This window comes from Acipenser ruthenus, chromosome 10 (genome assembly GCF_902713425.1).
Source record: "Acipenser ruthenus chromosome 10, fAciRut3.2 maternal haplotype, whole genome shotgun sequence".
Classification (NCBI taxonomy): domain Eukaryota; kingdom Metazoa; phylum Chordata; class Actinopteri; order Acipenseriformes; family Acipenseridae; genus Acipenser; species Acipenser ruthenus.
Window position 1 is genome coordinate 3,477,469 of NC_081198.1, and position 26,759 is coordinate 3,504,227.

Here is a 26,759-nt window from a genome sequence, read left to right on the forward strand (position 1 = left end):
ATTCTTTCCGAAGAACTATGCCATAGTGCTGCTGTAAAGATCGAAATTTAAATGGACATTAAAAATTAATGATCCAAATTGTTATTTTTCCAATTTCATGGGGCTCCGGCATTTTCGCCAATCAACTAATTTTTCACAACACAGAAAATGTACATTCTAAAAAGGTTGGTGTGCCCCAAGGGATTTTGAAAACTCCCCTCAATTGAAATCATAGTGTATCCCTAGTGGCTTAAAACTGTGACAGATTGTGCTCATTTATTCTGGGGTTCAAAAGGTACTCATCCTTTTGGTCATCAGACCACCAATAAACTAAACTCATTGAGCAACCAGAAAAACAAACCTTCAACAGACCAACCAATGTGAATGGTGGGATTTGCATTCAGTGGTTGACACAAGCTAGTTTATAGGTCCTCAGTTAAATTTAAATAAAAGTCACATACACAAACCAAGGACCAGCTCTACGAAGTCCTGTTTTACTGAAAGTTTAAAAAAGAAAACATATGATTTTTTCAGTGCAGGGGCATGGAAACATGAGTGGAAGAGCAACTATAATTCTTCAGTAGTATTGCATCATTGAATATGAATGTATCTAGTTGGTAAAAGCTTTTTAAAAACCATGTACTAACCTCTACAAAGTATTGAACCTTGACTAATATTTTCTGGAATATGGGATCCTCATTTGTAGATCTTTCTTTTAAATGAGCTAGCATTATAATGAAGATTTGGTTTAATTTGTGGTCTGTTAAAATAAAACAAGCCATGGGACACCATTAACTAACTGATTCACACTCTTCACACCTATATTTTCAAGTTTGGAAATGCATATTTTCAAGCAGCAATACAAAAAGTATTCATGAAGTATGCATAATCTCTGAAAAAAATTACTGTATGAAAACATCCTTGCTACCATTTCCCAAATACAAAACCGACTATCAATATTTCTTCTGTGTAGCAAGAGAAGTCCTTTTTTTTCTTTTTCTTTTTTTTTTTTTTTTTTTTTTTAAACAGATACAATTCAGTCCTCAGGTGTGAATGGTATGGATGACAGTCTTCATTTTTATTATAGTTGGAAAAGGATCCACAAGCATGCAAGCCTCGTAGAGGAGGGCCCGAAGGGTTAAGGGTCGGCTGACGACTTCCGATTAAGCCAGAGCTGGGAAGGCCTCTGGGTCATCCACATTAGGAACAGAGATGCCGCCAGGCTGCAACGAGAGAAAGAGCAATGTTTCAGCCATTAACCACTGAATGGATAAGAGAGTTATCACTTTAGTTTCTACTTTTAACATTGACAGAAATCAGTTTGCCAAATAAACTAATAGGTAAAAATAGCATTAAAAATTCTTGGGATTGTTGCAAATTTTAATTCTTTGTCTTGGGGTGAACATTGGTAGATATATTGGGTGTACAAGTTATTCTTATGTCCTATTCACATAAATAATGAGCAACTGTTTAAAAATAACATTCTAGTTAGATTGATTGGGGTACCGCCCCCCCCAAAAAAAAGTCTGAGTGACGACATCTGCTACAGTAAAAAAGACCACTTTATTGGGAGCAGGAGTTACTCAAAGGGTTCAGAGCTTGCAACAATTGTACTGAAAACTAGACAATCTAGGGTGGCAGAAGAAAAAAAGGACTGTACATGGGAGGTTATAGAGATTCTCACCTTATCAGGCCTGCCCCCACGGACTGGTCTGCGGTCCCCACCACGGTCGCCGCCACGGTCGCTACCGCTGCTACCACGACCCCCACGCCCACCACGGGGCCCCCCACGGCCACGGCCAGGACGGCCCAGATCTCCAAAGTTAATCTCCAGCTGGGATGTGATGTCATTGGCTGGTTTCCGGAAGTGGAATTCCGAGCCATCATCAGCCTGTGTTTAGGAACGTGTGTTAATATCGTTAATCTTGGCAAACTAGGGTTACAGCTGATGAACGAAGGAATCTAAATTACAGGGTGAATTAGTTCCCTGCATAAAACTGTGTAGGCAAATGCAACTTGCATTGAAGGGTAGAACCTTATAGAATTGTTCCAACAGGATCTTTACTGAAAACAAGCATAATACAGGCATTTCATTTGCTGGATAGTTTGTGTGGGTGCTACTGTGAAGTTGTGTAGAAGATGGTTCCCTTTCAATCCTACATGTACCAGAGTTCTCCAACTTAATTTACATGGGAAATCCAACTATGCAAACAGACATGCCTTAGTCCAAACCTGCACTCAGTAATAAAACAGAGCAAATAAACAGTGCAGTGCAAAAGCAGGTCCATATATCTCTATATAGATGTAGATTTGTGTGTGTGTTCTTAACCAGGGGTTAAATACACCTGCACTTAAAATGTCTAAAAGGAACCATAAATAATTTCTGATAGAACTTAAACAAACCAAACCATTTTAGTAGCAAGGCTAATATTCAATAGTAAAACATATGCAAAATATGAAGGTAATCCCTTCGGACAACAACACTTAAATAAAATAAAACACTATATATATATATATATATATAGATATATAAAAAAACTCACACATATATATATTGGGGGGGGGTGGCGGTGGTATACGCACCTTTTGGTAGAAGGCATTTGCTTCAGCCTGTTCGATCTCCACAGTGTCGATAAGAGTACCAACTGGTCTCTGATTTAAAGAAAAAAAGCCACAAAGGATTGTTAAATAGTCTCGCACCAATCAGTACACTAAGATTGAACAGCAAGACATACAAAAATTATTTTTAATTGGAGAACCCTGTTCAATTTTCTTTCTATATACTTTGTATTTTTTTTTTTTTTTTTATTTGAAATGTCTACTTATTTTATATACCAGGACAAACTTGGCTACATTGTACAGTTAAATAAAAGACTACTAACTATGCAGAAAGCTACAAGGTTCCCTACAAGAAAAATCCAAATGAACTTACATCTTCACTCTTGGACTTGTGCAAAACGTATCCCTTCTTCCACTGACTGTCAGCACCCTCGTTGGGTTTGCGGATGTTGAATTCAACCTTGGCGCGTTCCTTGTCCTGCATGGCCTTCCATTCATCCAAAGTCATCTCCTTAGGACCTTCCTCTTTCACCTCCTCAGCCTCATTTTCTCTGGAAAATGAAGTAAAGTGTTATTAGTTACCAGTCAATTCAACGTTTGTATTCTTTTAAAAAAAGATTTGGAGAAAGCCTATGACTTCATAATGTCAGACTACATGTTTGAAGTATAAAGCAACTTCAGCAACCTAAGGTAGTAATTTTCAAACTGGTGAGAAACACAAGAACATAAGAAAGTTTACAAACGAGAGGAGGCCATTCAGCCCATCTTGCTCGTTTGGTTGTTAGTAGCTTATTGATCCCAGAATCTCATCAAGCAGCTTCAGAAACAGGCGATTCAACTAGAGTAAAAACACGGATATGACACTGCACAGTTCTTTATAAAACTTAATTTCAAATTCTAGTCTACTGAAGGTAATGTCTTCTTTTCCTTCAGACATGTCCAACTCATTCTAGCGCACACATTTGCAGGGATTATATTGCAGTCCACAGCAAACACTGTAAGCTACTAAGACTTCACTTTACATAGCAGCTCTTTCTTAATATCTTAAGATGCACCAAAATAAACTTTGCACCGTTAGTCTGAAGTACAATCATTCTGAATTTCTACTTCATGAACGTTTGAGTGATTGTGAACTAGACCATTCAAAAATTGCACAAGCCCACTTTGAGAGTGGATCTGAATATTAGCATGTGCATCTATGGTCACTGCATGTTCTTCACTCACTTGTTTTCAGAGTCAGCCACAGGGTGTTCCTCTCCTTCAGGAGTTTCTTCAGTCACGTTGGATTGATCCAGCTCACTAAAATTAAAATTGACAAATTATAAAAATAAGACAAGCATCCAGTTATAGCTTACCCTGCATAATTGGTTTCTCTTGCTTATTTAGCGTGATTAAAACTTAACGCAAACTACCCAAGACTACTTTAATGTTTGTATACAAAAATGTAATTAAAGATTTCTAAAGGCAGTTTAAAAAACATAAGTTTACAAACGAGAGGAGGCCATTCGGCCCACCATGCTCGTTTGGTTGTTAGTAGCTTATTGATCCCAGAATCTCATCAAGCAGCTTCTTGAAGGATCCCAGGATGGCAGCTTCAAGTTTAGTTTCATTAGCAGAGGCCAGAGAAAGTGGTATTCTCAAACTAATAAAGTTTGACCCAGAGTCTATATTTGTATTAAGTTCATACTGTCTGAACACATTTATGTAGCACACTTGTAACAAAAGCAGCACATTGGTACCAGATGAGGCCAATGCCTAAAATAAACTTTTCCATGTGTAAATGTCTGCTGTTTTGTAACTGGGTAGCACAACACTACTAAGCAACAAGGAACCTCACACTGCAAGCCTCTGACAGTACTGACCTTCCTCCAGAGCATTATGATGCAAGACTAGCTGGCAATAGCTTGGGAACAACCAAGTTCTACAGTCTGTGCTCCATGTACATGACTTACGTCAACTCGTCCTTGACAGTCCCCCAGTTGTGAGATCCACTTCCGCCACGCTTTTCTTCGGGTTTCAGGCTGCTGAAACAAAAGCATAATATCACTCGGGGCAGACTATCTTTTAAAAGGGAAGACAAGGAGGGGTAAGTTAAAAAGGGACAACAGATAGATGAATTACGAATCACTTACAATCGGTCGCTTCCACTGTGTCTGTCGAATTCACGTTTGCCACGGGAGTCAAAGCCATCCGTTCTGCCCATACCACGTCCACGACCACCACGCCCCCCTCTGCCACCACCACGCCCTCGGAGAGGCCTTTCCACTACAGATCTAGATGAGAACAGGACATGCGAGATGGAGATTTGCTTTTTAGAAAAGCTAAAACACTACAACAGCCTTGCGGTTATCAAAATACCAGCATCTTATTACATCAAGTTTCTCGCTCAACGTAGGGTTTATGTAATCAAATATTCATTTCAATTAAAAAAAAATAAAAAAAATAAATAAATAAAAAGAAAGGACACTGGACAAGGTCCCAGACAACTATAATGCCCAACTCACAAACCAATGGCTTTACCAAGAGGTATATCTTTGTGCAACTCATTTACTTCATAAAAGGATCAAAAGAAGAAGTTGTCGATAGTAACCAAGCGTCCCTATCTGCCGTTAGACTAAACCAGACAGGGACAGTATGAAACAAGTTAATTTACCCTGCGGGAATGACAATACAGCACTTCACAGCTGTACTGTAACTTAACCTGCAGATGACTTAATTGTTGCTTACAATTCACTTCAGAAGAAAAATACTACCAATGCAATCTGCATTCTCAGGGTCTTAATTAAAAACTAGTATTATATTGCCTACTGCAGCCAAGAGGTTTTTATTTTTGGGGTTTTTTTGTGTACTAACACCCTTTTCAAAACAAGGCTGTTACACATTCCAACTAGACAAACAAGTTTTGCTTCATTGTAATAGCCAAAGTGTGTGGCTTCTATAGATTTGAATATCATAGGCAGAGCTGCATACCGGTGTTTACCTTATAAACCCTACATTTATTTGTATACAATGTTGTTTTTTTTATAATACCACCAAACACCTCGTGTTGCCTAACGCCCCCACAGTGCCTGTTACCAGTGATTTCGTTTGGTTAAACTTTTACCTGCTTAAAGCGCAGCCCATACAAAAACTGTAGGGAAGCCCTGTGGATGAGAATACACACGTTCAAAAAAGGGAGAAACCTCTTCCAGCAATAAATGACTGTCTGAAGTGATGCACAGTATGAGTTACCCCTGCTATTCGTTTGTCTGCTGGTACAGTCCTTGCTTTCAGTGTCTCCACTTACTTCTCCACAGAGAACTCTCCTCCCTCAGGCTTCTCTTCGACAGGCCTGTCGAAGCGACGCTCGCGAGGCGGCCTCCTGTCTGGTCTCCTCTCGCCGGGTCGGCCCTCTCCCTGACCTGCATGCTGCTGAGAAGCAGGAGGGGGGCCCTGCTGCTGGAACCCCGACTGTCCCTGCTGGTCAGGCCTTCGTCCAACTCTCCTGATACCTGAAAGAGGAGGCAAACAAAATGAGCAAGATGGAAAATGTGTTCTTACAGGACACAACACAAACGGGGAATGCAGAGCCAGTAAAGTATTTAGAGCACAGCTATCATCCAATATAGATTTTAACCTTCTGATTAATACATCATATTCTATATTAAGAGTCACGAAATGCTAATATTTATTTCAAACACTAAAGGTTAATACCATAAAAAAAAAACTGTTACATGTCGTGGAAATTCTAATAAAAGGAAGAGAGACTGCGAGTTCCAAACACACAGGCCTTTATTTCTTAAGTTTGCAAACTGAAAACACTCTCAACAGACAGGGTGCTAGATAATCATCGAGCAGTGTTTCAACATACAGAGTTAGATCACTTTCTTATATACCTTAAAACTGTCAGCAAGGCAGAGGGTTAGCCAATGATGATTCAGGTATTAGCATATAAGAGAAAACTTATAACTATGCATACGTGGCATAAAACTAAGCAAGCAGATAAAAAGGATGGGTGGTTTGGGTGTAAAGAGACACCTCTGGCTCATCCTTTTATCTCACAGCCGCAGCTGCAGTGTAGGCATCTTGCGGTTCCTTGTAACAAACTTTATCTTAGGCAAAGCATACAAGGTTATGCGAGCAAGGTTATAGGGAGTACAAAATGCCAGTACATTATGTCGAGCCAATTCTATTTTCTGTAACATTTCTATTACATACATTTGGTTTCACTATCTTGGACAACCATACCTAAGGTGCCATTAGGTAGTCCAATATAATTGCTAATCTGATTCTGTGAAATCAGACAGTGGTGGTATTTTTTTTTTATCTGAAATGGTATTTATATCTGAAATGTTAAGGATGTTCGATCCCAAATGGCATGTGAGCAGGTCCTTTTGTGGGAGTGGTTTACACAGTCACGTGAAACTTCCAGAGCTCCAAACAAGGCAACCCTTAATCCTTACAAACCCTAAAACCTGGTTTAACAGTTTAAGACACAACTAGACACTGTAGATTACTGTGTTTTTGTTTTTGAAAAATAAAGCTGTGCAAAAATAATTTTAAATTAATAAAAGCATGTTCTTTGGTATGTCACACTTGTGTATTGTAACAGTGGCGTTTAGAATATATCAATAAACTCGCCAATAGGACTGTGAAAATGCTTTTAGATTTAGATGTTAAACATTGTAATTAAGAGACATTGCAACTGGCAAACGTGTCTTCAGATATCAGTTGCGTGTAGCTAGCGATGGAGGGGCCTAGTAGACGCACTAACAAAGCAGTTTGTCAAAAGAGAAAGCGAGTTAACCTAACATGCAGATAGATACAACCGCTTTTAGTGGCCCAACTTTACTCAAAATAAATGTATTTTATTATAAAGGACGTATTTGTGTTGATCATAAAGTATGCGTTAAATAGTTTAGCTCACGGTCGGATCTCAGCTGAAACGATTTTAAATTGCAAATCGTGACAAAGTAATTAAGCAGCAAACTTAAGCACGTCTTGGCAGCTGCTGTCTGCTTGTTTTGCACCTGTTCGGGATCCTCCTCAAGTTAAAATTACTGCTTGATCTAAACTGGACTACTTAAGAATATGATTCTGAGGCAATCCGTCATCGATGCGTTTTTTTTGTGTTCAAGTACAATGCATTTCAATAAAGTTCATAAATACAAGAGTTTTGTCTAAAAAATAATGTTCTACTATACCTATTTAAAAAATGAGCCTTGTGCCAACAATGCATTGTTAAACGATTCATGTGAAATTAAAGAGCCAATTCGTTGCACAGTGACAACAAAAATAGAGCCGCCTCCCATACCGCACTCAAAAAACACCCAGATTTTATAGGCGGTGGGTGGTTTAGCAATTACAGGCGATACACAAGTCCCTGCAGCCAAAACCAGGAACCACGTGGGGCTGCACCCAAATGTTATAAAAAGTCGTGTTTTCTCCAAGATAGTCTCTAAGATATTCCGAAATTTAACACTAGTTTGATCAATCTAAAAAAAAGTAATTTATAAAATAAAGAAAAAACGTATTTGACTATGAAAATGTAATATTCTTAACATGATCCTGTGCATGCTTTTTTTTCCCCCACTAGATCTGTGACAGTTAACCCTCCCCCAAACTTCAAGCACGAGGTTGGCGACAAGATGCACAAACCCCAGGCCTGTTCAAACTGACAGCCAGGCAGATGCTTAATCTAGCATTTCAATTTGCTTCCCCGTCGAACCACGTCAGAGTTTTAATGGTTAAACAGGTGGATCTATAACGCTTTGTAAAAAGTTTGATTAAAAACAGCACCGCGTTTTGAATAACGAGGGCTCGTTCTTAAGAGTCAGAGAGAAAAAAACACCACCCATCTTGCATTTAATAGAGGTTATGGCACAAACGTACAGTTCTACCTGCATAAAAATGTGTGCTGTCCTCTAAGTGGCTTAGAAAAGGAACCATGTTGTTGACCTCACTGGGGGGGTACGCAGTTAAATTAACACCCCCCCCCCCCCCCTTCCTTCAATTTCTCGAGAGCACGGAATTAATTCATCGTTTCGTTTGAAATGCTTACCTTCTTTTTTAAGTGGCACGGGGGCCGCCTGCGTTTCTTCCTTCTTGTCGAGCAGTGGGTTCTTCCTGTCCTTCTGTGACTCCTTTTTCGGTTGCTTGGCGGCTTGTGCAGCGGTCTTGGTGCTGCCAGTGGCGGCCCCGTCCTTCTTCTTGTTTTCGGCCGCCTTTAAAACCTCAAACGGGTCGGCCTCGTCGTCTAATAGTTGGTCGAACCGATTGGTTACGACGCAGCCGAAGCCTTCTTGCATATGTCCGGGCATGATGGCGCCCCTTCAACGGGATTTTCCTCCGATTCTACGAGGCTTGAAGCCAACAGCTCGCTGTTTGCTGCCACAAGATGGCCGGGAAAGAGACAGTCTTCTCTTCCGGCGCGATAGACATCCGGGACCTTAAACTCTAGGCATTATGGATGATGTAGTCTTTTATGTAGCTGATGCTCGGTAATGAAGGTAAACTCAAACTGAAAAAACTACACTCCCCGAAGCGCCGTTCACAGAAATGGTTTTGTTTCTGTTCTTCGAGTCTCTGGGCAAGTAACAAGTAGTTAACTGTGGCATGCTGTTTGTGAGTTGCGCACACAGTCTGTGTTCTGCATTGTTTATATAAAACAACACACACAAACAGAAGTCTGATGATATTAAATATGCATGTTGATATATCACTTATTTATGCTCACATATATTTATTTGCATTACAAGTTTTGGTTGCATTTGGATATAAAAGAAAACACTGTGTGCAACAATATACCACCATTTTTTTTTTAAACATGGCTGTTATCAAAAAGTAGAAATAGCAATGGGTAACTGACCCTTCCTATGGACTCCTGCAGACTATTATTTGTTTTTAATATCGTTTATTGGGCGACGTGAACAAAATCAAGTTGCAGGAGTCATTTATTCAACCCCAATGCACACACATACACAAATATATGAAATACAAAGTAGGCCTAACTGTATGCTTTGGCCTCACTGTACATGGAATTTAAATAAGAATAATTTGTTGTATTCATAAAGCTTATTAACATTAGGAGGCTGTGTGGTCCAGGTGGTTAAAGAAAATGGCTTGTAACCAGGAGGTCCCCGGTTCAAATCCCACCTCAGCCACTGACTCATTGTGTGACCCTGAGCAAGTCACTTAACCTCCTTGTGCTCCGTCTTTCGGGTGAGATGTAATTGTAAGTGACTCTGCAGCTGATGCATAGTTCACGCACCCTAGTCTCTGTAAGTCGCCTTGGATAAAGGCGTCTGCTAAATAAACTAATAATAACATTAGGTAGGCAGACTAAATATGTCCATCAATTAAGTCATGTATTATTCCAAAGAGTAATGCTATTTGTGGAGAGACAGTGTAGTGCAATATCTTACACCTTTGTCGTATCCCTAAAGCACCTGGCCAGTCATTCAGTAACCCTATCTAATCTCCCTCCACACGCTGGTCAGGTTACCCAACACCCCAGTCACTCTTTCCCTCAAGCCTGTACTACAAGTCGTGACGTATAGTATACAATATTAAAGGCTTAGCAATGTGTCCAATCTGAGCAGACAGGGATCAGGGTTGCAATGAACTTTTTGACATGTGGACTAATTTGTTTCCTCAGCAATGTTTAACAATTAGTCTTGATTGAGACACTCGAAGGTGATAAACTCATCGACACATCTTAGTGAACAAATACTTTTTAAATACTTGGTCAACACACTTTTACTGCCTGTTGTGTCCCCTTAGGTATCCCCAACAGCCTGCCCTCATTTCTATAAAGAGTAGTGTTCATGGCTCATTCATCTGAATAATCCTGCAAGTGAATCAGGGAGTAATCGATCTATGAGACACAAAGGTGCCATCGTCTCAGCATTATGCTCTACCTTAATCTTCAACACTGTGACTATTTGGAAGCAGCTTGTGCTAGTCAATGCCATGTTAAAGGGGAAAGCGGTTCACATGAAACTCTTCACAGCAACATAAACAATGTAACTATGCTACCCAGCTCCTGGTCCAGGCCCTGGTACTCTCCCGCCTAGACTACTGCAACTCCCTCCTGGCTGGCCTCCCTGCGTCTGCCACCCGTCCGCTCCAGCTCATCCAGAACTCTGCTGCTCGCCTGGTGTTCTCTCTACCTCGCTTCGCCCACGCTACTCCACTACTCCGCTCGCTCCACTGGCTCCCGATCACCGCTCGCATCCAGTTCAAGACTCTTGTACTAGCCTACAGATGCCTTGATCAGACTGCACCCAGCTACCTCCAGACCCTCATCTCTCCCTACACCCCCACTCGACCTCTCCGCTCCGCCTGCACTAGAAGACTGGCTCTACCTCCGCTACGCTCCCCTGCCTCCCGAGCCCGCTCCTTCTCCACCCTTGCTCCGCAGTGGTGGAACGACCTTCCTACAGATGTCAGGACTGCCCAGTCCCTGACCACATTCCGGCGCCTCCTTAAGACTCACCTCTTCAAACAGCACCTGTAGAACTCCTCTGTTGTATCCTGGGACACTATCACCCTTCATTTAAATATGCTTTATTTTGCTCTTATCTGCCCCCTATTTTACTGCATTTAATCCTGTACCTCAGAATATTGTAATCTCCCAAGTGTTTAATCTGTAGTATTTTGTACTTAATCATATCCTGATGTAACTATCACTACTTAATCATATCCTGATGTAACTTTCACTATTATCTGCTGTATTATTGAATTGTGGTTTGTCACACTTGAGAATTATTGTATTTCTTGTTCTTATTGTATGACTTATATTGTAACACTTGAATGTATTTGTATTTGCTTGCGATTGTAAGTCGCCCTGGATAAGGGCGTCTGCTAAGAAATAAATAATAATAATAATAATAAAGGTTCACTGCTGTCTGGTAATGCAAACCCTTGCTGACCAAATTTCAAAAAGAAAACATTATTTGTGTGGAAAGGCCCTCCAAAAAGTTTCCCATTGTTAAAGTATAGCCAAGCGTAATAAAGCATGGTAAAAGCATAGGTAAGCATTGGGAAGCTCATAAAAAGGTTTGGTAAAGCAAATAAAACACATGGTAAACTATGGTAAATGTATAGTACAACCATGGCAAATGCAGAGGAAAACTACAAAATTGCCATGCAAAAAAAACCCTTATCGTAGGGGAGGGGGGTGGGGCTACAAAGATGAGTTATTTAAAGGCTTTTTTATATAAATATCTTTTTTTATGGATTGGATATTGATGAAATGGTTCTGGACTCACTTTAATAGCTTTTTTTTTTAAATAACTTTAATGATTTGCTAATGGGGCCTCTTGAAATTTGGTGTTGGAAATAAATGGAAGCCTTTTAGGGTGGCGGCTAAATAAGTAACATGCCCAGCAGCTGTGTACAAAAGTGCAGCTAGAGAATGGGTCTTGCAAACTATGGTAATGACCTAAAAAGGCATGCTTGATCCACCCTAAACCGGTTGTCTGTGTTTGTAATCTGGCCCTGGAAATCTGTGTTAACTAAAAACTGTGTGGTGTAAACTTTGAACAAAGTTGTGACTTTTAAATACTTATTTTCCTGTTTATTTATGGAATATGATGCATTGTGTAATAAAAAAAAGATTGTCAGAAAGTCTACATTTTGGACAAGTACGAAATATACGTACCAGAGAATTGCAAACCATCTTTAAAATGTGCCTTGAAGGATTCAACAAAATAGCTGAAGGCAAAAACATTTATCAATCAATCAATCAATCTTTATTTTATATAGCACCTTTCACAGTGGACCACCATCACAAAGCGCTTGAATTGAAATGTGAACTGTGGGCAAGACAATCAGGCTGCATTTTTGGAAATAAAAATCGTACATGTATATAAGCAATGTGCTATTTGAAAACAACAACAATTTGTTTTGTAACTGCAGGAGACTTAAAAACAAAATACAATTCCCACAGCTATAATTCAAAGTAATGGCAAATCTAAATATTGAACTGCCATTTATTAAACAAATAATACTAAAAATAACTTGCATGGACAATAATTAAATCTTAAAGAACAAATACTGTAGTACTGTACTAACTAAAACTGGACAGGCAGGTCGTGTGCAAAACATTTGCTGTTTTTAAAATAAAATGCTAATCTCGTCAGACAAGTTAACACAACTGCAGCCTGTACTCACAGCTCCACCCATCGTACCCCTGCTGTTGCCAAACACACCCCTCAGTGAAAGCGCTGAAGTGTACAGTAATTGCAGCAAGGTTTCTGACCTTTTGGCATGTAGTCAAGTGTTTACTAGAGGCTATAGTCAATAATGCAATGTGCTTGAAAATAAAGTGTTGCTTTTATAATGTTTTTTTCTATTTTATATGTTGCGATGCTTTGTTGGTGTATATTCTTTTTCTTCTATTCAAATTCTGTACGCTCTCAATGTAAAGGCAAGCTTGTGGAAAGTTACTGATGAGGACACAGGGTTTGTGTGTCAAATGCATGGATGTAGAAGGACAAAGAGGTTACCAAAATATACAGCTTAAAAAGAAAGTTGAGGAATGAGGTAACCACAGGTTAGGCGCTGTATAAAAAGGCTTGTTTAGGGTTTTTTGTTAGACCAGCACACACTTTTGTCTCCGAAATTGGTAATTATGCGTATTTATTGCCTTTATGGCACTGCATGCTGATTGTGAGGTTTAATAAAGTATTAGTATTAAACTGCTTAATTGTTGTATTGAACGCATCATTCTGGGTTTATTCACAGTAAGACTCACACCAGCGAGCCAGTAACAAATGGGAGCCATGTAGATTCAAGACAGTTTCCCACACACAACTATAACATTCAAAAGTACAACGTAAGTGTAGGTAATTGCTTCAGCAGTTCCATCATCAGTGTAAATATTAAAAAGCTTTTAACATAGAGTCGTCAAAAAACAAGAACCAGAGGCCAAATCCTTCATAGGTTTTAAAGTTTTTTTGTTTTTATTGTTATGACAAATGCATTGTTTTTCCCTTAATATGCAGTTCAATAATGCAAGTTTAGCTATTTACTGTATTATGGGACTTCCAGTGGCAAGTATAAGCAACACACCAAATACTACAACATATTGTTTGTGTAATGAAACTATCTCAAATAACATTCAGAGAAGGTCAGAAAAAGGAAAAGCGCTTCACATGCAATGAAACATACAGTTTATTATATTATGTGTGAACTTCTACATATTCACACCTTCCATTTAATAATACCTGTAGTACCCTTATGTCAAACTAAAAAACACACTTATACTTCAGATTTATTTGAATGCAACTCCTTAGATAAACAGTGACAATGAGATCCTCTGTGGGCACATTTTAAACACTTAACAGTATATACTGCACTAATCCATTGTTTAAATCCCCGTATTTTGCTACCCACTCTACCCTGCATGTGTTTATAAACAGCCACAGCAGCCGCAGCATGTTCAGCGGGATGGGCAGTGTATCACATTGTACTTATGGGATATTTATAGAACCCAATTGGAAAATTAAAAACAAATGAGGAGAGGAAACTCTCGAGATCACTTAAGAACAATGGCCATGAGAGGAGCCCAATTCACAATGAGGTATTAGATTGCTGTTTCATTCTGCAGTATAGCTTACATGTTACCAGGATGGCAATACAGTGGAAATGCATGGAATCCGCATCATTTTTGCTCGAAACACGAAAAGCAGTCGTACAGTTAAAATCCCGCCACAAAAAGCCTCCACGAGGGTCGAAAAAGCTTTGATATTCAGGGCCATTGTGACACCGCCATAGAATTCACAAAATCGTGTGTTAATTTGTTTAGATGTTGCAAAGAGCCTGACGGGATATACTCGTGATAAAATGGTCAGGGGAGGAAGAGCTATTTTTTATACATATCCGAGATATTAAAATATATGAGCATAAAAAAGTTGTAATTGTACCCTACTCTGTGGAATGTCTCTCAGTTGCAAGGAGGGCGCTGAGCTGTGTTGAGTTGCCTCAGATGTATCCAGGGTAACGTGTGTTAACTAATGGGCTGAATAAGAGACACCTGACTCTGTGACATGGATGTTATAGAATAGAATTGTGGGACTAGGCATGTTCCAAAGCATTTGACTGCTAAAATAATGTGCACTGTGCTTGTACCCACAATCCGTGTCTGGACTCTCCAATAACCGCAGTGTACGATAGGGAAAAAAAGAAGATACACGCCACAACTCACAAGACTGCTTCAACACAAACAATCCATTCTGCGTTCTTTCTGCACAACGTGGTCGACCAAGTCTCTGTTGTCTGATGACATTTAAAAAAAAAATGTAAAAAGCAATTCAACATATTACTTCGAAGTTCTCAATATACTGTAATTCTCAATAAAGGTATCAACAATATCCCTCAAAATGCAGCTATTCTTGCACCGTATGTCCCGCCTCCGCTCACTTATGATTGGACTGCCGCGGAGAAAATGCAGATCTTCTATTGGTGGATCGCATCACAGGCCCTTGAGGAAAACATTAGACGTTTAGCAGCATATGTGAGCACTGTGAATCGAGTGATGTCGGAGATTTAGTTTGTGCCATTTGGACCGTAGAGAATACCTTGAAGGCCATGACTGCACGCCCATGTTTTTTTTTAATTATATAATTTCATGTTCAGGCAAGAAATGCTTCTCTCCCCTGATGCACAGTCAAAGGAGACGCAAATGAATAATACCGAGGCTGGGATACACAGGTCCAGCAAATGTAGATGTAGTCGATTGACATTCACTGTAAAAAATGGCAACCTTGATTGCTAATGATGATGGTCATGCCTGTGTTATGTGGTGCATGTTATATGCTCAAGTGGCAGACTTGCAGTCTCTCAACACTCTGTCACTTATGTTGGAATCATAATACCGGGTCGCGGCCGGGAAATGGGTCCTCAAAACGGGAGAGTCCTGGTCAAAACGGGAGACTTGACATGTATGCTAATATAAACTTGTGCACGGCTTTAAACACCAACACGTTTTATTTATTTATTTATATTGAGCTACGACAACATAAGGAATTGCATGAGCTGCTTGTGCCTAAAACCGCTACTGATGACAATCCCTGCCATACAGCAGTATAGTCTGGATTAACATCAATCCAGCCGGCCCCTTTGTGATTTGTCATGCTTTCGGATTGCTTTATTATCAATGGGACTATTAATATACATTATAATCATACAATGCCTACCTTAGTGTGCAATTAGTATAACATTATAAATACACTTAGCTTACTATTTATAATAAAGTAGTAAATATTTCAACCAGGTTTCTCTCGCAAATCTAACAGTATCTTTTGAATCTTTAAAATCACGAACTCATTATTACTTAATGCTATATGTTCACAGCGATTCATTTGTATTTTTATTGAAATAAACCGTGTAAAAGTCTTAAACTTGGGTTCATTTGAGTCCATTCAAACATACCCAGCCATTAATGTTTTAACAAAAAAAGCTACAGTATCTTCAAGCGCCTTCCACGTCTTCCGGAGGGGAGGGGGGCAGCCAACGCGTGGTCTGAGTTGATTGGCTGCAGAATTTCATGTGCGATTCCAACTAGCCAATTCTGATTGGCCTAACGCTATGAGTCGGCCTCCCTTCCCCGCTAGCCAATGGGAGGCAGCCATCTGTTGTGAGCGGAGAGGAGATCCCATCTGCACTGTTATCGGCTGAAGCGGTCCATAAAGCAGGATTTCACAGAAGAGGAGAAAGAGTTGCACGTATATTTTAAAATAATCTATTCATAAATATATATTGTAGTTATAGATAGCTATACTATATCCTAATTAATAAAATAAGAGTGAACCAATTTAAACAAAAAAAATGAAAGCGTTAGTGATAGCGGCCTTTTTGGCTGTGGCGTGTGCAGACCCCAAAGTGTATTTGAGGGAGCAGTTCGATGATGGGGGTAAGTAATGAAACGTCTCAGTATTTGTGTTTTAATGTAATTGTGTTGGTGCGTTTTTTTTTTGTTTGTTTGTTTTTAGCTTACTGGCTGGTAAAATGAAGTATTTCATTTTTTTAACAGTACACGACCTGGGCTGCATACAGTTGCCGTGCAGCGTGGGGGAGGGGTACATTTAATTTTTTGATTTCGTTTAAAACCATAAATGTTTGCATGTTATTAAATAACAATAAAACAGTAACAAAGCCATCAATGAAATTGTAAATATTAAAAAGGTAACAAAATGCGAGTGAAAGGCTGTTTTGGAGGTTGTAGTTCAATCAGAATGTGGGGTTACTTTCTATTTTCTGTTTTGGTAGATCTTTCAAACAAGTTATCGATTTGTTTTTATAAAGTACGCAAATTATGGGCTTCTGCATAGATTAGATTTCTACAAATTACAAAGTTTGTTGCAGATGTCATAAAACAACACAAAAAATAAAAATAATCCAAAACACATTTTGCCATTGGTAAATTAGTAGCATAGCTTGGTTTGATGTTTAAGAAACACGATTTCTTGAAACGTGCAGTACCGTAACGCAGAAACCGGCCATTGCATTTCACGAGTCGCTGAGCAGGATGCCTAAGAATACACCCCTGTAACCCGCGATACAGGGGCAGGGATTTTTGAAACGCTCACAAGTTTCCAGACAGCTAGGTACAAGTGATATGCACGCATCAGGATATATGCAACTAAAGCAGTAAACGGTAACTGCATAATATATAACGTGAAGTAACAGCCAAGAAAATGTATACAGATAGTTCCTTCTCATAATCAGTTTTAAAGCTGTATCAGATAGACAGACAGATGTATATCTCAGACAAAAGTGAAACCATAATGCATCCAATTTGTGACCACAGCCCACATCAAAGCACAAAAAAGGACAAATAATTTAAATAGTGGAATATGGCAGCAAAACCTCTTCTAATTGGAAATTGCATGCAATACTGTTAAACCTTTCGCTCAACCCTATTGTCACGTTGGCACCCCCATGCTCAACTGTGATAGTGACACTTGGTGAAAGAAGTCAGTTTCAGCCCTTGACTTGCGGCTGCATCTTGTCCATCCATGCCTGTGTTTAGCAAACTGGCAGCAAAAGTTTCATGTTTTCACTTGAATCCTTTGCAGATGAATGGAAGAGCCGGTGGGTTGAATCGAAACACAAGTCGGATTATGGGAAGTTTGTTCTGACGGCTGGAAAATTCTACGGGGATGCAGAGAAAGACAAAGGTAACCACATTGGATGTTGTGAAACTTGTTTTTTGAGCATAAAATATGGCCTAATGCAGATTGGGTCTAGCTAGTTGAACCATTTTGGATTGTACAGCATTTGAATTAGAAACTAAATGTAATTTTTTTGGGGAAAAAAAACACATACTTGGTAGAAAGCTTGCTAAAATTGAGATTGCTGATGACGACTGTGTGCTTTTGTTCTCAACCTGCAGGCTTGCAGAGCAGCCAGGATGCCAGATTCTACTCCATGTCGACAAGGTTTAATTCTTTCAGCAACGAAGGGGAAACCCTGGTCATTCAGTTCACAGTGAAACATGAGCAGAGCATTGACTGTGGGGGCGGCTACATCAAACTCTTCCCAGGAGAACTGAACCAAGAGGAAATGCATGGGGAATCCAGCTACAACATCATGTTCGGTAGGCTTTAAATATCTACCCTGAATGCTAATGACATGGCACTCTTCACAAATACCATGCTGGGTAGGTTTGTCCTGGGTTATCTGTAAATACAGAATAGTACTATTTGTGCAGGGATTTATCTGCCCTGATTATCCGTGAATGGTGCAGTTTTCATTTATCATTCAGGTTGCTGGCCAGGTTGTTCTATTGCCAACAAGACAAAGCTTGAATAGTGAAGTGGGGTTTTAGAATCTGTTGAATATTACTCGGTGCTCTCCGAGTGCACCTTTTTAGTATGCTGTCGATTTTTATTGATATTCTTGAATTTTGTCTCGTGTGTTTCTTTTACAGGTCCAGATATCTGCGGACCAGGAACCAAGAAGGTTCATGTGATCTTCAACTACAAGGGAAAGAACCACTTGATCAACAAGGATATTAGATGCAAGGTAAAATTGTGCTACTGTGCTCCTACCAGAATGCTCCCTTTGTAGGCCTTAGGAGGACTTAAGATCACCTTTGGTCATTTTGAGCCTATACATTGCAGGAGTAGAAGTGTAACTCGCTTGGCAATGGCTACACCCTGCATTAGCCAGTGTTTTAGACTTAGCACATTTGGGTGCACCAAGAACTGCCAGTCATGAACATACCATATTAAAACTTCTATACCGCTGCCCAACTTGAAATGTCTCAATCATAAGATTAGGGTTGGCATGTTTGTTTGGCTTCTTAATTTAATTTGTTCAGTTTATTAACCCTGTAAACGTGCCTTCCTGCTCATCAGGATGACGAGTACACTCATTTGTACACTCTGATCGTCCGCCCTGACAACACCTACGAAGTGAAAATCGACAACAAGAAGGTGGAGTCTGGCAGCCTGGAGGAGGACTGGGACTTCCTGCCCTCCAAGAAGATCAAGGACCCTGAAGCCACGAAGCCGGACGACTGGGACGAGAGGGAGAAGATTGATGACCCCGAAGACTCCAAGCCCGAGGTTAGTTAGCTATCTAACTGCTTTAGGCTGTCTTACTCCATGGTATCTGTTTATCTGATCTTTGTTTAAAAATAACCTTCTGAATGATTGCAATCGTAAAAATGTGGAATAAAATTATTTTTAATCCTGCATCTCCTTTGAGTAGTACAGCAATATGCTGTTTCAGCAAACACGTTATTTTGGAAGATTATCATAAAGACTTGGCTGTGGGTCCGAGTGGCTCACCTGGTAGAAGTGCAGCCACGTGGTGTGTAGGGTGAGTCATACAGCGCAGGTTCACTTCCTGGCTGTGCGAAGCGGACAGTCTTCGCTGGGGACTCCGAAGGGAGTGTTGCATTGGCTCTGGTGCTTCCGTGACTGTTCTCCTCATTGCTCTATAGCAAACCCTGCAGGCCAGGCGCCCAGTGAGTTCAGAGAGGACACCTGCAGGGCTGGCCTTTGTCCTCCAGAGGTCGATAGCTCGCTGATATCTGCTCTGGAGGTCCTGGGAGGAGAGGGACACATTAAATTTATATAAAAAAGAAAAAAGACTTGGCTATTTGAGAGACCAGCCGCAGACTCAGTCAGTTTTTGACAGGTAAAAGCAACGTTAACACTGCAAGACAATCCATACTAAAACAAATAATTAGGACTGGGCAAGTAAGTTGATTTCTTTGTGAATAAATGCTAATGATTTTCATATCCACGTCTGACGCTTTACTGTAGAATTTGTTGTAACGTTGTTTTTCCCTTGCTAGACTCAAGTCTCTCAAATGTTTAAACTTTTGTTTTTAAGGACTGGGACAGATCTGAGCACATTCCTGACCCTGATGCCAAAAAGCCAGACGACTGGGATGAAGAGATGGACGGTGAATGGGAGCCCCCTATGATCACAAACCCGGAATACAAGGTAATAGAATAAGACGTTGCACGCCATGACAGTCTCCGTAATAAAGACTTAAGTTCCGATCTAGAATTGGAATAAAGTAAATGCAGCAGTATGACCTTTAATTTAACAGCAGTGTAACTTTTGATTGTTGTATTAAATAGTTGTGTGTGTGTTCACTTGGTAATCCCTTTTGTTTCATGGATGCTGAAACCCATTTATTGTAGGACACGTCTTCTGATTGTGTATTTGTTTCTTAGGGCGAGTGGAAACCACGCAAGATTGATAACCCTGACTACAAGGGCAAATGGGTGCACCCTGAAATTGACAACCCAGAGTACACCCCCGATTCCAGCATTTACAAGTACGACAGCAATGGTGTCCTGGGGCTTGACTTGTGGCAGGTATGAAGTACTTTTTTAAATAAACAACCTGCACTTGTGGGTTGGAGGCATGCGTGTCTTTATAACAGAAAATGAGATGACATTTTAAAGTTGTTTTTTTAAAAATCAATTCAACTCGCAGATTTAAAATTGTCCTTGCAGGTGAAATCGGGAACAATCTTTGACAACTTCCTCATAACAAATGACGAAAAGTTTGCCGAAGAAGTTGGCAATGAAACTTGGGGTGTAACCAAGGTGAGTGCTTTTGAAAGGAGAGTCCCGGTTATCTGTTTCAACCAGATTTCAGCAACTGTTATTTTATGTGATGTACGGGTGCTTTATTTGCTCTCAGTTTTAATAAATATCAAAAAGGTTTCTGAACAGAAAGTGTTTATTTTACCAGAGTAAGGCCCTTGTCCACACTCCATAACCGATCTTGAGAACCATAATCAAATGGTTTAAGTAATCCAGCTCAGCACAATGAACAGTGGAAATGAATACGAAAGTAGCCCACCATGCAGTTTTATTTAAAAATAATGTGTTCTGACCCATATTGACAGATGTCCATATTGCTAAAAAGGAATAAAACAAATATTTTGGAAAAAAGTAAATGCGAACACACACACACAAGTAGGGCTTGAAGTTTTCAGGTTTTATTTTTAATTAAACAAATTGAGCTGATTGTGTTTTCATTCTAAACTCAGAAAAAGCTGTTAATTACAAAACAATCTTTGCTTTTACCTTCATACCTTGCCTGAGCCAAATTGTGGTCTCAGAGCTGACAAAGGACGTGAATTGTTCATCCCTGATCCTACTTTTAACTCGCATTTCATTTTTGCAGTCGCCTAATTTAGCTTTGTGCTTTTGTTATTTTTTCCCCACTAGTTTAACAGGGATGTCCTAACAGATTTTTTTTTGTTAAGCATAAGCATAAAAATGAATACCTAGTGCAGAGTGTACACTGATAGCAAGTCCTTCAGGTGAGTATTTAGCCGTACATATCACAAAGCATTTTGGGATATTGGAGGATACGCAAAAAAATGTAGTTCGGTATACAGCGTCCACACTTCTGATAAACTGCACTACCTGATGGGATCTAATTGGAACCAGGCTCGAGACTACCCCTTGAGGTGGTCTTTGAGTCCGGTATTAAACGCTGCGGTGTGTAGACGCTAACCGTATTTAGCACTTCAGCCGGTTTAAAGGTAACTAATACGGTTTAAAGGTATAGTGTGGACAGGGCCCAAGGTGATTCCTTTTTTAGTTGACATTGAAATTATTTTACCAGAAATGTGATGAGTTGTTTTGTGAGCTGAACCAAGAGGAGCCTGTGTTTTAATCTTTCAACTATCTCTGCAGGACCCCGAGAAAAAAATGAAGGAGGCTCAGGAGGAAGAGGACAGGAAGAAGCGTGAGGAGGATGAGAAGACCATGAAGGATGAAATAAAGGATGAGGGGGAAGGGGAAGAAGAGAAAGAGGAGGATGAGGAGGACGACGAGGACGAAGAAGAAGAAAACGAGGAGGAAACAGACTCTAACCTGAAGGATGAGTTGTAATCCCAGAGTGTGCAAAGAGACACCCTGCCTATTATGAGCCAATCTGGCGGGGCTGTGTGGACATTCCTTATACTTTTCAAGCAGGATGAGGGGAGGTGGCATCATTCCACTTGGGCATGAAAAACATAAAACAAATATCAGAAGCCTTGGAGGAGGGTTTACCAAGGAAAACAAATGTGGGTTTTTCAAGCCTAGGTTAACTTTTCACCTTTTCTGCTGAATTAGCTAAACAAATCCTTCCTTGTTCGATAAGAACGCGCCTTGAGATAGAAGCAGGTTTCTCCATTGTGTTACGCCTTCATGGTTATTTTCTTATTAGCCATTATCTAAATGCTGGTTGTAAACCCCACTGGAGAAACCCCCCTTCCCCCACCCTATTAGATTTCATTGACCATATGATTTTATTTTTTATGTTTTTTGTTGTTTTGCAGGGCAATTGCAAAATAGAGGAAATTGCTGTGACCTGCTCTAACCAATGCCTCAAGTAAACCATGCAGGTAGCAAACTAAATGCCCATCATTAATTAAGAGTCAGGGGTAAAAATGGTAGCTTGGGCAATGTTTTATAAATGCCAGTTGAGCACACATTTGGCCAGTCTTTTCTAGTGCATGTGTTTGTTACCCTGTCTAGTGCTGCTCACCCTCCATGCTGACACTGTACAAATTTGGTCTGAATAGTAAACTTTGTCTTCTGAATCGCATTACCAATGTCATGTGCATAGCTCTGTAAATGTACAGTCTGTCACTATTCGTGCTGATAGAAAAGCTTAATATGAAGTGATCAAAGCATGACCATGTTTAGTGGCGTGAGAGGAGCCGGTGATCATGTTTTTAAATGGCTGATTGTGTTCCTCTGCTAGTGCAAGCCCGTGTGTGTGTTGTGTGCGTTTTTTTGTTTTTTTTTTAATGAAAATTGTTCACTATTTTGAATTGTTTTTGGAAGTACCACCGAGCCACTGGTAGCGAAAGGGGGCACATATTAGGCTGTAAAGAGTGACTGCTAAATCTCAATTACTTTGTGAGTCATGCCAAGTGAATGTTGGAGGGTTTGTCCTGTTTTAGAATGACCATCCTTTATTAATGAAAATAACAACATTGCAAATAATTTACAATGTGAATTTGCACTGCTGTACATTCATACAATCTTAAACTTGTCAATAAACAAGAGTAGTTTTATTTTCATTTTGTTTTTTTATATATTTTGTACTGTGTGTAGCAGGCGTTTTTCCCCCTTTCTCTCAGCTGTTGTACAAAAAGATCTTGTATGCAAAACAAGTTAATGTACAGTGATAAATTAAAAAAAATAAATGTTAAAATGAAACTGATGTTTTTGTCTCTTATTCAGTGTTGGGGTGGGCTCTTGAAATTAAAACCAGTTCTGGAGACTTGAAATGCTGTGTATGTATAACAAGCAGGACCAGATTGCACCTTGCTCATGTTAAAGGAGTGGAAGAATACAAACTCCTGGTCAAACCGCCCAGGGAGAAAAGCATTTTCATTTTACTAATATTCTTTCGCTGTGGCCTGTGCATGCAGCCAACCCCTAGTAGACGCCAGCAGCAGTCCTACAATAGTGTTCATAACAGCAACCTCTGCAGCTTTCGTTCAGCCCGCTCCCATTGTCTTGGTTTGAGTTTCCATTCCAATTCTATTGGTTATTTCATTTTCTTTATATTAATCGGTATGGGGTGGCCATCTCATCGGCTGGCTTAAGAACCACTGCTCTACAGTACAGTACAATTCCAACCGCCGAAGGTAGAACAGAAGTAAAGAAGGGCAGTTTGATTTTGCAAGACACTGTTTGTTTCTATGTATGTGTTTGTATCATTCGGCTTTGAGGATGACCGAGTTGCAGAAAGATTTCCATGTAGTATTGAGGTTAAGTGTATCTGGCTCACCTTCTCAACAATATGACCCTTGTTCTTCAGAGACCTGTGTTTGTGCTCAAGATGGTATGCCAGTGAGCCCAATATCAAGCAGTATCCTCCCTGCGAAACAACACGTTCTGATTAACCAGGAGCACCTGTGGCTTCTCGTTTTAACATTTGCTATGTCCCCAGCGGAAGAGTATAGAAAACAATTTGAATTCATGTTTTTGTTTAATTAAAAAGAAACTGGTAAACAGATATTTTATTGTTGGCTATTTTTAGAAATACTAAAAGAAATCTAATAAATTCAACAATGTTTTGACTGGAGTCTTTTTTTTTTGTGTGTGTGTGTCTTCAAATGTTGGAATGTTTTTTTGGATTCACTAATGTCATGTTGGAGTATGGACTCCACCCGTGATTGATAAAGTGTGGTCTCTTAATGGTCCTAATTAATAATTATCTATAAATGGGACATTACGTTTGCAGAAGTGTGAGAGGCTGATTAGTCATGTAATCAAGAATGGAAAAAGAGCATAGTAAATGGTAAAAATAAATCGCATAAAATAAAGAAGTTAAAATTAGAAAAGTTAATACAAGGGGAAATAATAATTTCAAGAAGATAGGGGAGAATTGTAGATGTCTTATGTAGGAAATAGTTTCTTTTTTTTTTTTTTAAATTCCGAACAGGTTATCTGTTATTATTAATTGTGCCATCGCTAGTTGCTCACGTGGAGACTGTGTTATGCATGCATGGAGTTTTATTTTGATTTCATGTATCTATTGAACGTTGCTCAATCCTGCAACCCCATATGGCAAGCCAAATTATTATTTAGAGATATCTCTAATTCATTTAGAGATATATCTAAATATTTAAAGCTATCTCTAAATATTTGAAGATATCTTCAAATATTTAAATATATCTAAATCATTTTGAGATACCTAAAATATATATAGAGATATTTTAAATTGATTTACAAATATCTCTAAATGGAGCTTTAAATGAGATATCAAAAATGCATTTTGAGATATCTTTAAATCATTTAAAGATATCTGAAATTCAATTTAATATATCTTTAAATGACTTCCTATTCATTTATAGATATCTCTAAATAATTAAATATACCTAAAAATAACTTGACTTAGAGATAATTCTAAATTAACAGGAAGTTATTTCGAGATATCTCTAAATGAAAAGGAAGTTATTTCAAGATATCTTAAAATGATTTAATGATAGCTGTAAATGAACAAGGAAGTTATTTTGAGATATCGTCAAATGATTTAGAGTTATCTTTAAATGAACAGGAAGTCATTCAGAGATATCTTCAAATGATTTAGAGATATCTTTAAAATGTTTTAATTTTAAGATATCTCTAAATGATAGTTTGGCGTACCATGTTAGCAAAATCCAAATGGTTTTCATAGTATTTAAAGATATCTGTAAATCAATCTGAGATATCTTTATTTCATTTTTAGATATCTCTAATTGATTTACAGATATCTTAAAATGAATTTTAGATATCTCAAAAACTGCACAATTAAAGATATCTATTTCAATTTGAGATATATTTAAATATTCCAAGATATCTTAAAATGCAATCTGAGATATCTCTAAATGATAATTTGGCTTGCCATAAACGCTTGCTATTCACAAGCAGAGACAGACAGTTGTGGTGATTTGGGGACAGGGGGTTGTTGTATTCACGGGCGTTTGTTTAACCACTGTTTTACTTGTTAATCAATGTCTTGACAGCCAACGCGAGTCTGATGAATTTGCATGCTGCACTACCACGCCCCCTAGTACTTGAGCATTCTGTAGAGATCCGTGTTCTCTGACTAACTTGAAACCTGTGCAATGTTGAGGAACCAGACATACCCGAAAGCTTCAGCAATGCTGAGTGAAGCGCTCCAGGTCCTGTACAGTCGAATGGCAGTTGAGGAGGCCTGGGTGTGCTGAGAATCACCAATGACACTCCTCCAGGTCCTAGCAAACCCCCTATAAAGATTCCTGACTGCTCTTGAGACCTCCAGGAGCGCAATGCAAACATGTTCTGTAGGAGGGCGTTTTACTGGTGCTGTGCTGTGTATGATACATCCAGCAGAGATACATCAGTACAGTAAAACTTAGAAACTGAGTCAAGCAGACAAACGTTTCTCTAGTGCCTTCTGCAGTAGACTTTCTTATAAGGTTTAACTTAGATGCTCAATCAGTCATTTAGCTGTGTACCTTACTGTATGTACAGCACTTACAATTGTAATACTGGTGCCTATCCTTAGAAAGGTTTACCACAGTAATTTCGCAGTTTTCCATACTTTTTCCATGGTTATACTATGCATTTACCATGGTTTTCCATGTTTTTGTAATAGGCTTTACAATACTTGTTTGTTGTAATTGATTTGCATTATTTATGCTCCAGATATATCTTTGATATATATATAGTGTCCTTTTTAATTAATCTTGCATGTATATTATTTTGCTATATTATATTCCTTCTGTATTTCATCTAAAAACATACATTGCAAGAGCCATGGGTGTGGCAGCATCTCTGTGAATAAACAAAATACTTCATTCTCTACTGTTGCCAATTTGGCACAAAAACTAGACAAATAAAAATGATGTCTTTTAAAGTGGTATCAGATGCTTGTTGGGGCTACTTCAATGACGTCTTTGTGCTCAATCACAAGAAACCTTGCTGTCGTGCAAATCCTTCTAGGCTGTGATTGCTTCATTGGAAGGCAATGGACTGGATCTATAGCATTGCTGTCATGTTTAACACAAGTAACATCGAATTGAATAAGACCGATTTTTGAACACACAATGGGCAGCAGTGTGGAGTAGTGGTTAGGACTCTGGACTCTTGACCGGAGGGTCCTGGGTTTAATCCCAGGTGGGGGACACTGCTGCTTTACCCTTGAGCAAGGTACTTTACCTAGATTGCTCCAGTAAAAACCCAACTGTACTGTAATTGTGTGTAAAAAATAATGTATTTGTATGT

At 39.3% G+C, this 26,759-nt stretch overlaps 2 protein-coding genes across 3 annotated transcripts; one reads left to right on the plus strand and one right to left on the minus strand.

Annotated features, from left to right (window-relative positions):
- Positions 1-450: 450 nt before the first annotated feature.
- Positions 451-8,944, minus strand: LOC117408388 (SERPINE1 mRNA-binding protein 1-like). Of its 2 annotated transcripts, none has more exons than XM_034013350.3 (9): positions 8,579-8,944; positions 5,825-6,029; positions 4,671-4,811; positions 4,491-4,559; positions 3,763-3,837; positions 2,912-3,089; positions 2,563-2,631; positions 1,664-1,870; positions 451-1,202 (listed from the first exon to the last, which is right to left on the minus strand). In XM_034013350.3, exons 1-9 carry the CDS (start codon positions 8,835-8,837, stop codon positions 1,143-1,145), a joined length of 1,263 nt encoding a protein of 420 aa, XP_033869241.1. In that variant the 5' UTR covers positions 8,838-8,944; the 3' UTR covers positions 451-1,142. The 2 variants fall into 2 exon arrangements, with proteins under 2 accessions (XP_033869241.1, XP_033869232.1); XM_034013341.3 differs by having other exon boundaries at positions 4,491-4,562.
- A 7,191-nt stretch (positions 8,945-16,135) lies between these two features.
- LOC117400916 (calreticulin-like) lies at positions 16,136-23,219 on the plus strand. The gene is made up of 9 exons (XM_034001278.3): positions 16,136-16,435; positions 17,601-17,702; positions 17,918-18,121; positions 18,455-18,549; positions 18,885-19,094; positions 19,870-19,983; positions 20,220-20,363; positions 20,505-20,597; positions 21,702-23,219. Exons 1-9 carry the CDS (start codon positions 16,351-16,353, stop codon positions 21,897-21,899), a joined length of 1,245 nt encoding a protein of 414 aa, XP_033857169.1. The 5' UTR covers positions 16,136-16,350; the 3' UTR covers positions 21,900-23,219.
- Positions 23,220-26,759: the final 3,540 nt, after the last annotated feature.

What these genes read in the sequence shown, in the direction of transcription:
- LOC117408388 (XM_034013341.3), bottom strand. Translation starts at nt 8,837, where the DNA reads ATGCCCGGACATATGCAAGAAGGCTTCGGCTGCGTCGTAACCAATCGG. An exon ending in CACAGTGGAAGCGACCGATT is followed by an intron (nt 4,563 to 4,670) that starts GTAAGTGATTCG and finishes CTTTTGTTTCAG; the next exon opens with CAGCCTGAAACCCGAAGAAA. An exon ending in ACAAGTCCAAGAGTGAAGAT is followed by an intron (nt 2,632 to 2,911) that starts GTAAGTTCATTT and finishes TCTTTAAATCAG; the next exon opens with AGACCAGTTGGTACTCTTAT.
- LOC117400916 (XM_034001278.3), top strand. Translation starts at nt 16,351, where the DNA reads ATGAAAGCGTTAGTGATAGCGGCCTTTTTGGCTGTGGCGTGTGCAGAC. An exon ending in GGAGCAGTTCGATGATGGGG is followed by an intron (nt 16,436 to 17,600) that starts GTAAGTAATGAA and finishes AATCCTTTGCAG; the next exon opens with ATGAATGGAAGAGCCGGTGG. An exon ending in AAACTTGGGGTGTAACCAAG is followed by an intron (nt 20,598 to 21,701) that starts GTGAGTGCTTTT and finishes CTATCTCTGCAG; the next exon opens with GACCCCGAGAAAAAAATGAA.